The 13568-nt window shown below is 39.3% G+C and overlaps 1 protein-coding gene across 1 annotated transcript; it reads right to left on the reverse strand.

Annotated features, from left to right (window-relative positions):
- Positions 1 to 7479: 7479 nt before the first annotated feature.
- mob3a (MOB kinase activator 3A) lies at positions 7480 to 13556 on the reverse strand. Its single transcript, XM_088426451.1, has 4 exons — positions 13355 to 13556; positions 10953 to 11495; positions 9574 to 9776; positions 7480 to 7867 (listed from the first exon to the last, which is right to left on the reverse strand). Exons 2-4 carry the CDS (start codon positions 11368 to 11370, stop codon positions 7838 to 7840), a joined length of 651 nt encoding a protein of 216 aa, XP_088282577.1. The 5' UTR covers positions 11371 to 11495; positions 13355 to 13556; the 3' UTR covers positions 7480 to 7837.
- Positions 13557 to 13568: the final 12 nt, after the last annotated feature.

Here is a 13568-nt window from a genome sequence, read left to right on the forward strand (position 1 = left end):
GTCAATACAGTGATGTATCTGTTCAGGGGGAGGTGCGTTAGAAGGATGGTGCAACATGTCGACAGACAAGATCCACCAGTTTGGACAATGCCAGCTTTAATATCACAAGAATGTTTTTTGTTGTTTTTGCCGATAACATAGACGTGGGTGTCATGTCTGGACCAATATGATGTCGTTGCCATGTCATGCTGACGTTTTTGTTGTTATTATTATATTTTAACCATCAATGTGTTTTGAACAATCTATATTTATATTGCCCTCTAACGGAGATCTCAGACCCAGCATTGCATGGCCTTGGTCGGATGGACATTGAACCACCCTGGTTTAGTGTAACTGCGCACATGACCTTAGCTTCCTTGAATTTTTTTCGCCCCAAAACAATACACATGCAGACTATCACATGTACATATTGCATCACACAGCTAGAGACGAATTCTTCACGTTAGTCTATTTTAGTTCAGTGCTATTAGACCCAGCAACCCAAGACACAGGAACTAATGCCAGGCAAATGCCCAGTTAACCTTTTGGTGGTATTTTTTGGGAGTTTTATTTTCCATGGGGAGGAGGGTGGGGCATGGATAGGTGTTATGCCCCTGCACATTTTGAGTTGTGAAAGTAAAAACAATACTCATTTATCCTCAAAGAAAAATACCACCCATGCATGAACAAAGGCAAGTTGACATTTTTTGTTTATTAATTCATATTCCACAAGGACTAGTGATTAATGATGCCACATATAGCTTAATAATGAAAGGACATTTGTGACTTGACTTTGTCTTGAATTCTTACACTTGGAGATTTATTTGATATGTTGTAAAGGAATAAGGAATCGCAGCGCAGTAAATATCTTAAATTCAATGCTAACAGGATGCGGCGTATATCAATACGCACATCATGAAGGCGTACTTGGTTACAGCTGGCTGTTTCTCTTCTCGTTGTTATACATTTACAGTATGTCTGAGAAGTGTGTTTCATAAATATATATATATATATATATATATATATATATATATATATATATATATATATATATATATATTTATATATATATATATATATATATATATATATATATATATATATATATATATATATATATATATATATATATATACACACAGTATATACTCTGATAATGACTTTGCTAATGCTATTATCTTAGCATTTCCATCAAACAATAATTATATTATGGTTACGTTGCTGCCCTCAGAAGCCAAGGACCCCCTGTATTCTTAAGCAGTGATAAGTCAACCAATGTCAAAGAAATGCATAGAAAAATCAAACAAACGTACCTTGCTGCATTTCAACAAACAGGGAATACTTTGTAATGAGTTAGCAGGGTTTTTTTTATTTTGTTTTATTGCCTATTTTATTATTTGCTCAATTATGGAATTTAGTCTGCTCTGGGAGGTGAACTAAATAAGAATTTCATCGTGTAGTATTACTATGCATATAACAGTAAAAATCTTAAATCTCTTGAGTCTTGAAATGCGATTTATATGAAGGGAGCTAAACAGCAAGGTGAGGGTTATGGACAGCTCTTACAACTCTCTTGTTTTTGCAATTTGTGATTGTGCACACATGGTACATTTTGGAGCATGATGATGAGACTGCCTGAGACCTTGGTCTCATGCTTGTGATAATGAAAGAAATCCAGGAACTCTTATGAACCAGAACCATGCACCCGTCCTGCACATCCACTAATTGTGACATGCCAGAGACCTGACAGACTTGTGCTATGTTCAGTTATTAAAGCCAAAGTTAACTTTACTAAGGCACATGGTGGATAGAATATCAGTTGGTATGCAATGTTCTTGAAAATAAATAAAACTGAGCAGACAAACTAAACTTGTATTTGAAACTGGGCTCATTGGAAATGATGCTTTCTCTTCACAGAAGGGTACCAGTGGGGGCAGAGGAAAGTGCTGATACAAACACAACCAGAAATTGAACATCAATGAAACATGACAAAGTATCTGCCTAAGACTGTAATACTACTACTACTACTACTACTAATAATAATAATAATAAATTGGTGGCAGTAACATCAAAAGTACTGCCATTGTTAATTTGCCCATAGAACTGTGAAGAATAAAATGGTTATTGACAAGACTATTAATTATGAGAAAATATGGTTCATGACATCAATTTTACTGACTACTGCTGATACCGTCGTTTACCTACTTTTGCACCTGTATATACTGTATAGTATGTGTGCCGATTATATATATATATATATATATATATATATATATATATATATATATATATATATATATATATATATATATATATAAAAGCGTATTATGTTGACCCAGTTATGCTGTTTGTCATGCTCTGGAAAGACATGTTGCATGCCCTTCGTATGAACTTTTGTACTGTCCTGCAAATACCGTACAATATATTGTTTATCAAAGGAACCTAATCTGAATCCATGTAAGGTTTGTTTTCAGTCGTTTGCTGTCTTGTGACTGGAGGCTTCATGCCTCTCCTCCCTGTTTCAGCTTCCACCCCTCCAACATCCACCCGTTTGGTAGCAAACATTACGCAAGAATACGGCCGACCGTCCCTCCCTCTCTATCTGGCAGCACATGTTGTAGTTGAACGTTTTCGAAGAGACACAAGATCCCATAGAGACGCGTGAGGTGGTGGTGGGTGGGGGTGCAACAGTGTTACTATAGGTCAAAGGGAAGCAGGATGGGCCATCATAAACAGCTTCAGGTGACAACAATGTCAACTGATGGCACTCAGAGAATCTTGGTCTTACTTCCAACTCTGAGTGCATGCTTGTAATTTGGCACATGGGATGTGTGTCCTACTACTATACTATATGTCGAGGACCGTCAGCAGTTAGCAGCACCAAAATATTAACACGTGCACGTGGTCCTTGTAGCTCTCTATCTCACTGTACTAACACACAGTTTGCCTTACAGTAACTATACAGGTTCCAAATTTGGAGTTGTGGGCGTTTTGTGTGCGTGTGTGTGGTCTGTCAATTATTCTGTCAACTAGCACGTTTCCTTTTTGTTAACTGTCACTGAGTGTGGCGTCAGCACGGTACCTGTTTTGTGAGATGTATAGGCAACATTTTATACTTGACGACAGCCGAAGGGTTGGCACGCCCACTGACTGTTCAGGAAAATATACACATTTTCTTGAAATTCCTCGCCACACCCCTGGATAGAAATACTGAACTAAATATAAAGAGCCCCACGTGCATGTGCGAATGAATTCACATGTAGCACATAGCAAGCAAGCCTCATAAAACTGCCCAAGATTAAAAAGATGAGCATGCTAAAAGCAGCCAGTAGTAATGTATCAAATTAAGCTGCATACTTTCCTCGACTACAAGTTAAGGTCAGAGTGTTCTAAGGTGTGCGCTTTCTTAGAAGTAATCCCTTGCGGAAACTTCTCAGGAAAAAAATCTCAGGCAGCAAAGGCTTGACTAAAATCAGTGTTGTAGGCTTGACTAAAACCAGTGTTGTTTGAGGTAGAAAGTTCCTTTCTCAAACTAGAACCACTCTTGTTAAACCTGGCCATGGTTCACAGGTGATTTTGGGCAAAAAGAAGACTACTTGTTGCACTGGTCACAAGAGAGTGTCAGGGCACATCCTGTAAAGAGACATACCACGGTTGCATTCCCATCCAAGCCTTTGTGATGCCAAAACCGCTGTTGTGGCGACACACAATCCTGATTTTGAGAGTCTAAATTCGCTCTCTAGGAATTTAAACTCTACCTCCTGAAACCAACATCAAACGAGTGAAGCGCTGGAAAGAACTCAATCATTTCATTCCATTATCAGCAATACTAAACAATAAACTCTCCTCCAACTTAGCGAAACCTTTGATTTTCTTTTCCTTGCTCTTCGTTTTTGTTGTATAACCATGTAAGTATGCAAAATAACAAAGCTTTTTCAAAAGATCCCAGCCCTCAACTCCTTTATCTTTTCTGAAGGGTATAAAAACAACTCTGAAACCGTTAGGGTGTGTACATTTTTCCACACTTTTGTGCTGAGTCATGAAACCGACCAAACTTTTCTCTTATGTGCAAATACTGACACTGTGGCACCAAAACAACAACTGGGAGAGGAACTGAGCGATCTTAAGTTTGATTGGTGGCCACAAGTTCTTCCCACTTGTCCATGGCCTCTAGCTAGCACTTGCCCTTATGTCTTGTGAAATTCACAGCCCAGTCAGGGGTGGAATGAACATACACACACACACACACACTCACGTCAGGGAGGGGGAGGAGACAGTGTGCACCAGACCCACACACAACACAGCTCGTCTTGCACGTAGCACGCGTATGCTTGCAGGAGTCCATTGAAAAGAGCACGGAGAGGATCGGATTGCTGCATGCGTTGAGCTCCCTGGAATGCTTGATGTTAGTGTAACAGGCAGTTACTGTACGTCACTTTTTTTCCTGACAAAGACTGATGTCTATGTTTGACATGAAAATCAAGAAGTCAATGCTGCAGATCTTTCTACACCAGGGGTTTACAAACTAGAGTCCACGGACCCCTGTGAGTTCTCTGAGACATAGCTTGGGGGTCCATGAAATAAATTGCATTCATGTTGTGTCATCTAAAAAATGTATAGCGACATACGGAGGGAAGTATATTTATAATTCAGAATGAGGGAATTTGTCTATTTATGTGTTTTGTTTTGTTTTTTTGAGGTGGGGCTGGAATGGTAACTCAGTGTCTGTTATTCACTGATAATTTAATAAAAAAGAAAATGCTTTGTTGCCATCTTGTGGTGTGCAGGTGCATGTTGAACTGAGGCACGGAACTTCGTTTCATCAGGCTGTAGCTTGATTGGAAAAAAAAAAAAAAACTTACATTTTTTTTTGCCACTGTCTTGCGGCAGCTAAAAGTAATTAAAAAAATATATGCGCAGCCATCAATTTCTCACGTTTTCAATCTTTGTGACCATATCAACCTGAGGGCTTGAAAGGTTTTTAGATTGCTCATTGCCTCATAGTTCAGAAAGAATGTAGTAACTCTTTCAGCACCATGGACAAGAATTATCGTCTTTTAAAATAGTAATAACAATAATATGTTTTTCATGGAGGGTTGTTGACACCCTTGACCAATTCTTACCTAATAAGCACTGTAGTGATAACTGTAACCATTGGATGGCAGGGTTTTCACACTTACCACACAGATGTTACGTGCATGCAATTCAAAGAAAGGAATGGAAGTCAATCTTTCATATGATATAACCCATATTTACGTAGAGATAGCACACAATATACTGTCGGCCTTGAAAGAAGAGTAAACATGCTGAATATACTGGCCCTCTAAAGGTCTCCTTTTTCGATGACGCTTGGCACTAAAAGAGTTAAATGTGACTCTTGTCGCCAACTACTTTTTGGCTACATTACTATGAAGCGGAACTATAAATATTTTTGCCCTTAATTTGCGAAAACTTGCGTCCTACTACGTTGTTGAAGTGTGTAACATTTAAATAAAACATTGATTCCCATTCATAATGAAAGTTGTGGCCTTAATTCAGACAATATTGTGATCAAACTGAATACATTGCAAAGACAAAACTTTTCATGTTCACACTGCTAAAATTTTTTATTTTTTTTTGCAAATATTAGTTCATTTGAGGCTTGCAACATGTTCCAAAAAAGTTGGGACTAGTGGCAAAAAATACTGAGAAAATTGAAGAACTCATCAACATCCCTCAGGTGAAAAGGCTAACTGGGAGTAAGTGGGTGCCAAGGTTGGGTAAAAAAAAATGTTCATTCAGAAGCAAGGATGGGACAAGGTTCACTACAAGGTTCAATACTGAGTGTACAAGTTTGTGAGAAAATACTCAAACAGTTTATGGACTGTCCCCAAAGTGCAGTTTCAAGGAATTTAAGCATTTCATCATCTGTGGTCCGCTACATGTGAGCGGCACGGTCTAAAATCAACATTGGATGCCCATGATCTTTGAACTCTCAGGTGGCACTGCATCAAATACCGACATCAATGTGTAAAAGGATATCACCGCATGGGCTCAGGAACTCTTCGGAGAACCACTGTCAGTAAATAGAATTTGGCACTACATCTTTACATGCAACATAAAACTCTGCTATGCAAAGCAAAAGCCATTCATCAACACCCAGAGATAGACTGATGCAAAGTGGAAAAGTGTGATGTGGTCTGACGAGTCCACATTTCCAATATTTTGGGAAATTTTGGACGTCGTGTCCTCCGAGCCAAAGAGAAAAAAGAACCATCCAGACGGATATGAACACAGTTCAAAAGTCACCATCTGTGATGGTTTAGTGGCTGAATGCCAATGGCATGTGTAACGTACATATCCATGAAGGCACCATTATTGTGGTCCCCAAACATTAACTGGTTGTTATTGAAAGTAAAAAGTGATATAGCAGTGGTAAACATGACCATTAATCTCATCAAATTCTTCAGTTATTGCGCTCAACCAAAACTATTTTCAGCATTTTGCATGCAGACATGTGTTGCTGCAAATGTGCAGAAAAGTGACTAAAAATTTCCCATCAAATTATTTTGAAGCTGTGAACTACATATCCATGAAGGCACCATTATTGTGGTCCCCAAACATTAACTGGTTGTTATTGAAAGTAAAAAGTGATATAGCAGTGGTAAACATGACCATTAATCTCATCAAATTCTTCAGTTATTGCGCTCAACCAAAACTATTTTCAGCATTTTGCATGCAGACATGTGTTGCTGCAAATGAGCAGAAAAGTGACTAAAAATTTCCCATCAAATTATTTTGAAGCTGTGAGTCACTTTCAGTACAAATATCAGCTGCTATGCGTACAGTGAGCATTTTCTCATTTTTGTATTGTCCTTGTGGCACAAGATTCCATGTCATTATTGACGTCACACGCATCAAAATCCAGCCCAAAGCAACAAAGTTGTCCTCCAGCGTGTTCCCAGTTGTTGACGACAGACAAAACCCGAGTCCATTCACAGATGCTCCGCGGTGGATACAAACTGCCCTGGTTATTACATAAGCCGTTGCGTACTCATTAACCCGGGTCAGGCGAGCCCCAACCCCCCCTTGCTGCTACTTGCCTGAAGTGGATCACAGCCAGTGTGAGGAATTCAAGCTGAAAGCGCGACCGATGCATTCTGCGCCTACTGCCACCTAGTGCTCACTTTGAAAAATTCAAAGGCTCGCTCGCGTAGCCTCGTGTTTGGCAGCAGCTTTTGTCACGTGAGTCTCGTGCGAGGCGGGGTTGGGTATGTGCAACATTGCGCCTTTAGGTTTGACACATGAGAAACCGCCGGCTGGAGGAGGCCAAAAGTGTACGATAACCCTAACCTGATAAGGTTAAACTCACCTGCCAGACATGACTGTATTTTTAGTTTTTGTTTCTATTCAGTGTTTTGAGCAGGTCTACTGACATCCATGGCCGGCGAGTTTATGTCTGTGTCTATAAAATGCACACTAGGATTTGAAGGAAGCATTTGAAGGAAAACGTCATCCAGATTGTAAGGGAGTAGGGACTTTTAATGCAACAGGTGATCATACAGCTGTACAATAACAAACCCCACTAATTTTCATTTTGAAGAGCAAAAGCAATAGCATGCTGGAATCATCTAATCATCAAATAAAAACATCAACATTGACCTCTTAATACTAGCTCAGATACATTATTTTCTATGTTCCACTGACAACTGAGACCCTTGGTTAAAACCTACCGTCCGTAGCTAAAATAGATAACAGTACTTTAAATACAAAAATAGACTCTTTATGAATGCATTTGTCATTGAAAATCTCAACTGCGGTTTCGATGGACGGATGTGAATGTCCGGCATGTGTGTCCACACATCAGCTTGCCCCCACCTCAGTGGCACATCCGAGAGGTCATTTCTTTCTGTGAAGAACATGAGCGCACAATAGAAAATATGTAACTCCAGCATTAACACCCAAAACAATAAAAAGGCCAATGCTAAATTACACACATTTCAGAAAGGCTCAGTTCAAAGGGCAAGACATGACATCCTGTTCACCTATTTTTTGTTTTTAAATCCGATCTTACAACGTACTTGTTTCACAGTGCAAAAACAAATATGAAAATGTGACTTCTAATGTGTACAGAATGCATCCTTTTAAGTGATAATGCAACTAACATAATGTCACATTGATCAGTGATTATGTGGTTGGGACTCCTTTCATTTTTCTATTTGCAACTTCCTAGGTGCTTTTTCCCATTTATAAACTAGAGCCTCCCTCCAAAAATTCCACTGAACACAAGAATAAATTGCCAGAGGAGCGAGGTGGGAAATAAGACCCTTATGTCATGGTGACCCCATTTCAGGGATAAGTTGATGAAAGATAACACCACGTCAGTGACGCACATCACAAATTAACCATGAATTTTTACTGTCACCACAAATCCTCCCTTATGATTAATGTTTCAAGTGGGAATATGATATCCAGTTTACATCTACATACGAAAGAGGCACGGGTTGAATTTGAAATATGACATGCATCTCATTATTTTTTCTTGCAACGTAAACAGTGTAATTACATTTTATGTCAATTTTGGGGAGGGGGGATTCTAACTGATTTGTAGAATGCAGCCTTAAGTTGTTATAGTAAACATAACAATATGTATTTGTGTGTATCATCCACACGTTTTCCCACCATTTGTGTACAAATGATCATTGCTCAAAGGTCTGTAAAAACACTATCAATGCTGTTAATATTGAGTGGAATTTTCTTTTTATGATATCTTTTAGGAGCCCTGCTGAAAAAGTGGAATTTGACTTAAATACACAATGTGTATTATTCTGTTTTACGTTTGACCGACTGGGATTGGCATTAACCCTTGTGCGGTATTTTGTCCAATACTTTGATCTTTTAAGCAAAGGCATTTTTCGGCAGTGTTGATATTTCACCCAGATGGTGACATGTCAAAGTTCAATATGGCACCAGCACTTAGTTATCACACTACCAGGAGTATGCAATCCCTTGGCTAAAATAGTGCAGGAATGAAGTAGAAGAAAATGGCCCAAAAATGGTCAAAATACTATACAACCCATTTCTGAGTTTGGCTATGTTACGTTCGCAATCTGAGCCGTGATTGGTTGTTAAATGAGCCCCGAGAAAGTGTCATGTCATTTCCAGTCGACAGCAAGAGGTAAAATGGCCGCTGAGAAGGGGTAATATGAGGCAAAATACACCCAAGGCAATATTAATGAGAATGTTGCGTTTAGACTTGTGGGTGCACAAACACCATTTTAGGCTTGACTTCCCCTTTTGGCCTTTGTGACAAATATTTCTTAATATCTTTTAAGGCAAGGAGAAACAAACCAACCAAATGAACTATTCATAATAACATACAATATGCAAAGAATTGTATTATTTGTACTTATTTGTCACATCTGGAAAAGTCCTAATTTTAAGGAAAAAAAAAAAAACCTGGAACAGGCATGCAGTTAAACTGTACGATATTATCTCCAGCACAAGATGTGCTCATTTACAGGTATCTGATTTTGTATATAAACAAACACATTTGAAACAAGATCACAGTCTGCTTTTGTTGTCATGTGTCTTGCTAGTGACCCTTCAACTTACCAGAGGCTCCAGCTCTTTGTGGTCCGTGAGGTTGAACTCTGTGACAAAGTAATAGAAATGCTTGTAGCAGGTATTGACATGAGCTTCAGCGCCCATCTGGCTGACACGGTCAAAGTGGTGAATGTAGACATGAACGAACACCCGAAACAGGCGGGATAAAATCTTCTTAGCCACCTGCATGAAGGTCTTAGGGAATGGAGTACCTTGGGGTCAGACAAATGGGGAAAGAGTTAAGAGCGAGTGGTTGAGAATTAAGGTTAGTTTTTTTTCATATCTATATTTTGTGTGATCACATTGCCCACAACATCAACACATAAAAGAAAATAATTGGTCCAGAAAGGCTGTGACTCATTTAGGCCCTCTTTTACGCCGACCCATCCAATAATACCTCTAGAATCCTTTCTGGGGGGCATGAGTGTCTGTCACCCCCCCTGTAACTGCCTGCTGTACGTTGCATGACCTACTTACTAAATCCTTTGCTTGCATGTTTCTGCGCTGAGCCACAATACTCACTTTTCATAAATAAGCGAATGAGAATGCCATGGCAACAGGACAGTGGCAACAATTCAATGAATGTAGCCTTGTAGCTTTATCAAACATCTGACTTCCAAAGCAGAACTGCCTCACTCTCATCTTATCTTCTATCTTTTGACTTTTGCTGTTTTTTTTCCCATTTTTAAACAAGGTGATGTGCCTACAAGTCAGGCATTTGTCATCGCGTATGGATAGATAAAACAAGATGTGATGTGATTTGTTTGGATTTTTCAAAAAAATGAAATAATTTGAACATTAAAAATGACATAATAATGTGGGTCACCATCACAGAACCTTGATTAACTCTACAGGCAATTGTCATTTATATTTAGCATACATTGAAATCACTTATTAAGTTAACTATCGATAAATCTTTACTTGTCCAAACGTGCTATTCAATTAAGAAATCACATTTTCAACATACTGTACATTGTTCAACTGTACAACAACTGGAAATTGTACAGCTTTTATGGCCCTTAACTGAAATCTGAATCTCAGGTTAAAAGTGATATCTACCTTCGAGGGAGGGGGATATAACCCATCCAACAAGTCTAAAATGACATGACCAGGTAAATCTTTTGTGACTTTCTAAATATAAGCCCGTTCAGTGCCACCAACAAGCATCAATGACAATGATCCAATTTTACTGAGCTCCACTGACATCTACACATGTCAAAATTCCATTAAAAGTGGGCTGGGCGTCTATGAGTTAATATCAAAACAATGAAGCATAATATCAACTTAACCAAGCATATATTGCATAAAACAGGACAGGGGGGAACTTGCAATATATCAATTTCTAACTCTGGACCTTAAGACCCCCTGCAATTTGTCTCAACACTCACCAACATTTGTGGGGAAGATGTTTTCATTGTTGATCTGTACCTCGATCCAGTCCATGAGCAGACTCATGTATTTGGGGGCGGAAAGCGCAGTGGGCCTTTTGTACTTGTGCTCATCCTGCCAGCGGTATTCATACTTGGGCCCTCCAGACATCACGGGGCAGGTCTGGTCGGTGCAGGAGTCACTGATGGTGCCGTAGATGAGGTTGATGCGGTTGAAGAAGTCGACGACGTGGACCGCCACCCAGTCGTTGAGGTCCTCCCCGTGAGGGAGCTGCACAGCCTGCTTGAGGTCCAAGCCGGCATTCAGAGAGGCCTGGGCCTTCTTGTGAAGTTCAAAGCGCTGTGTGCCGGGCTCAAACTTGCGCTTGGGCCGGAATGTCCTGTCTTTGTTAAAAACCTGTTTCAGGGCCATGGACATGGTTGTACGCTGAGATCCCAGGCAGATTAGCGTTTAACGCGTGGGGTGAATTAGTAAATGATTTGCTGGAAGCAGTTCACAAACTGGTGCGGTTATTTAAAGGCTGTTTTGGGGGTGTTTAGGTTCTGCAAGGAGAGGAAAGTGAAAAAAATGGTGGTTGGTTAGCCATGCCCTTGTAGATCGCTACACTTCTCAAAGTGTGGTACACAGCACAGTCAAGTATATTTAACACGTCAATATGATAAAACATTAGAAAGAAAATATCTTATTCGTGTGTAATTAATGCCTTTGAAAACATTTTTGCCACTTGCTGTTGATCGGAAATGACATAACACATGCTAAAGGCTCAAGTCATGACCAATCGCAACAACTAGCAGAGCTGTGATTGGTCGTTACCTGAGCCTTGAGCACAAATCCTTTTTAGTGCCAATAGCACAATGAGAGCACTATCTCTTTGATCACCAAAAGCCATGTTTTTATCCATCTCCGGGGGCAGCTATTTTGCCACTTGCTGTTAACTTTCATCATTGTTGCACAGGTGAGCTGTGATTGATCATTACATGAGCCATGATGTCATTTTCAGTGACAGCAAGAGGCAAAATGACCGCCCCTTGTGATGAATAAAAGTGGTTAGATTTTGCTGCTTAGTTCTCATTCCACACATGCAGTATTAATCCGAATGCCGCCGTGTTTAGACTATTGTGGATACATATGACATATGATACATATGACATAATCTTTAGCCAAAAATTCTGGTACTTGAACAATTATATATTTTTGGAGTTTACACCCAAGTTAGAAAATCAATGTTTTCTATCCTTTTGTGCAAGGGGAAAACATTCCAAACAGTAATTAAGTGTGGCCTGGTAATAAATCAGAAATATATCACTTTTACACAAGTCTCATTAGTGTGACTGAAATATACCAACATTTGGTGATCAGCATACACATTAGTGCTTTTGAGACAGCTTTAGAAGTGCCGCGAAAAATACATTAGCATACCATTCATTAGTCTTTGACAGGGACATATGGTGACAGGCAGAGCAATTAAAATACTCTTCCACTATAGATGTCAGAAGACACAGTCAACATATGTATAAACCTGTTGCCATTCTCACGACAGGATACAATCAAAAAATAATAAATTATAACGAGGTAAAATTTCAATCTGATCGAGTAAATGTGTGAATACATTGGGACAATCATTATTTTACTATTCCTTCTTTTTGTGATATGTTTGTTGGTGTGGCGTGAGAGTTTTCATCTAAAATTTGCTTTGTACCATTAAAAGGTTGGGAAACTAAAGTGTTGATTACACAACCTCAGCATCTGTGTCCCACTTTTGACACTGACAGGCCTAATCTTGCATGCATGCTTACTGGATAAAAATCTATTTAGTCAGGCAATAGAAAATTGCAGCTGCAACGCTTCTAGACGACGTCTCAGGGGGGGAAATGTAAAAACAAATCTAGAGGAACGTTTTTAACGTTATCTCAATAATATTAGGTTGAATAGTAAACAGAAAGCGTCAACGGCGTTTAACACTGTGACTCATTTCCTATTTCAAGCACTAATCCTGCCGTGAAACTAAAGAATGTTCGGAATGACAATAAAACAAAGCTAAACTGCCTCTCAATGATTTAATAGGGACGCTAAAATAGGTATATGCAGTCTTCACGTTTGGTCAATTCAGGTGATTTATTTACGGAGTCAACGTTTCCGCGATTGTTTCCGACATGAAAGCAGATTTAACAGTCAGGCGCATGACGACTGTACCAACTTTGTTACGACGTTAGCTAACACGATTCGACTTGTTGCGTCGAAAAGCCCAACCAGATCAAAATACTTCGACAAAATGCGCTACTTTTCATCATTAAAAAAAACATGATATTGTGAATATGTTCAATAGAATCCAGTCGGATATATCAAAGGGCAGTTCAGACGATGACGAAATCGCAGTGGAAAGCTACTTTTCCGAACTTACTTGTTCCGCCTTCCTGTTCCGCCAATTTCCTTCGATATTTTGTCCAAAGTCACCAGCAATCTGTTGACTACGTTATATCGATAAGGTGCAAATACTAAAATGCGTATCCGTAGTGCCATTCATACTGCAACTTTACTGTACATTCCACAAACATGTCACTTTAGTACATGAAAGCAGCTAGGGTCAGACTCCTCCCTTTCAAATGAAAGTAACG

Source organism: Hippichthys cyanospilos, chromosome 10, assembly GCF_059441005.1.
Source record: "Hippichthys cyanospilos isolate Australia breed blue-spotted pipefish chromosome 10, RoL_Hcya_1.0, whole genome shotgun sequence".
NCBI classification, from domain to species: domain Eukaryota; kingdom Metazoa; phylum Chordata; class Actinopteri; order Syngnathiformes; family Syngnathidae; genus Hippichthys; species Hippichthys cyanospilos.

Excerpts from the sequence above, each read along its gene's own strand:
- mob3a (XM_088426451.1), bottom strand. The coding sequence starts at position 11,370 with ATGTCCATGGCCCTGAAACAGGTTTTTAACAAAGACAGGACATTCCGG. Across the intron at positions 9,777-10,952 it reads CATCTTCCCCACAAATGTTG|GTACTCCATTCCCTAAGACC; the intron begins GTGAGTGTTGAG and ends TCTGACCCCAAG. Across the intron at positions 7,868-9,573 it reads ACAAAGAGCTGGAGCCTCTG|AAAGAAATGACCTCTCGGAT; the intron begins GTAAGTTGAAGG and ends TGTTCTTCACAG.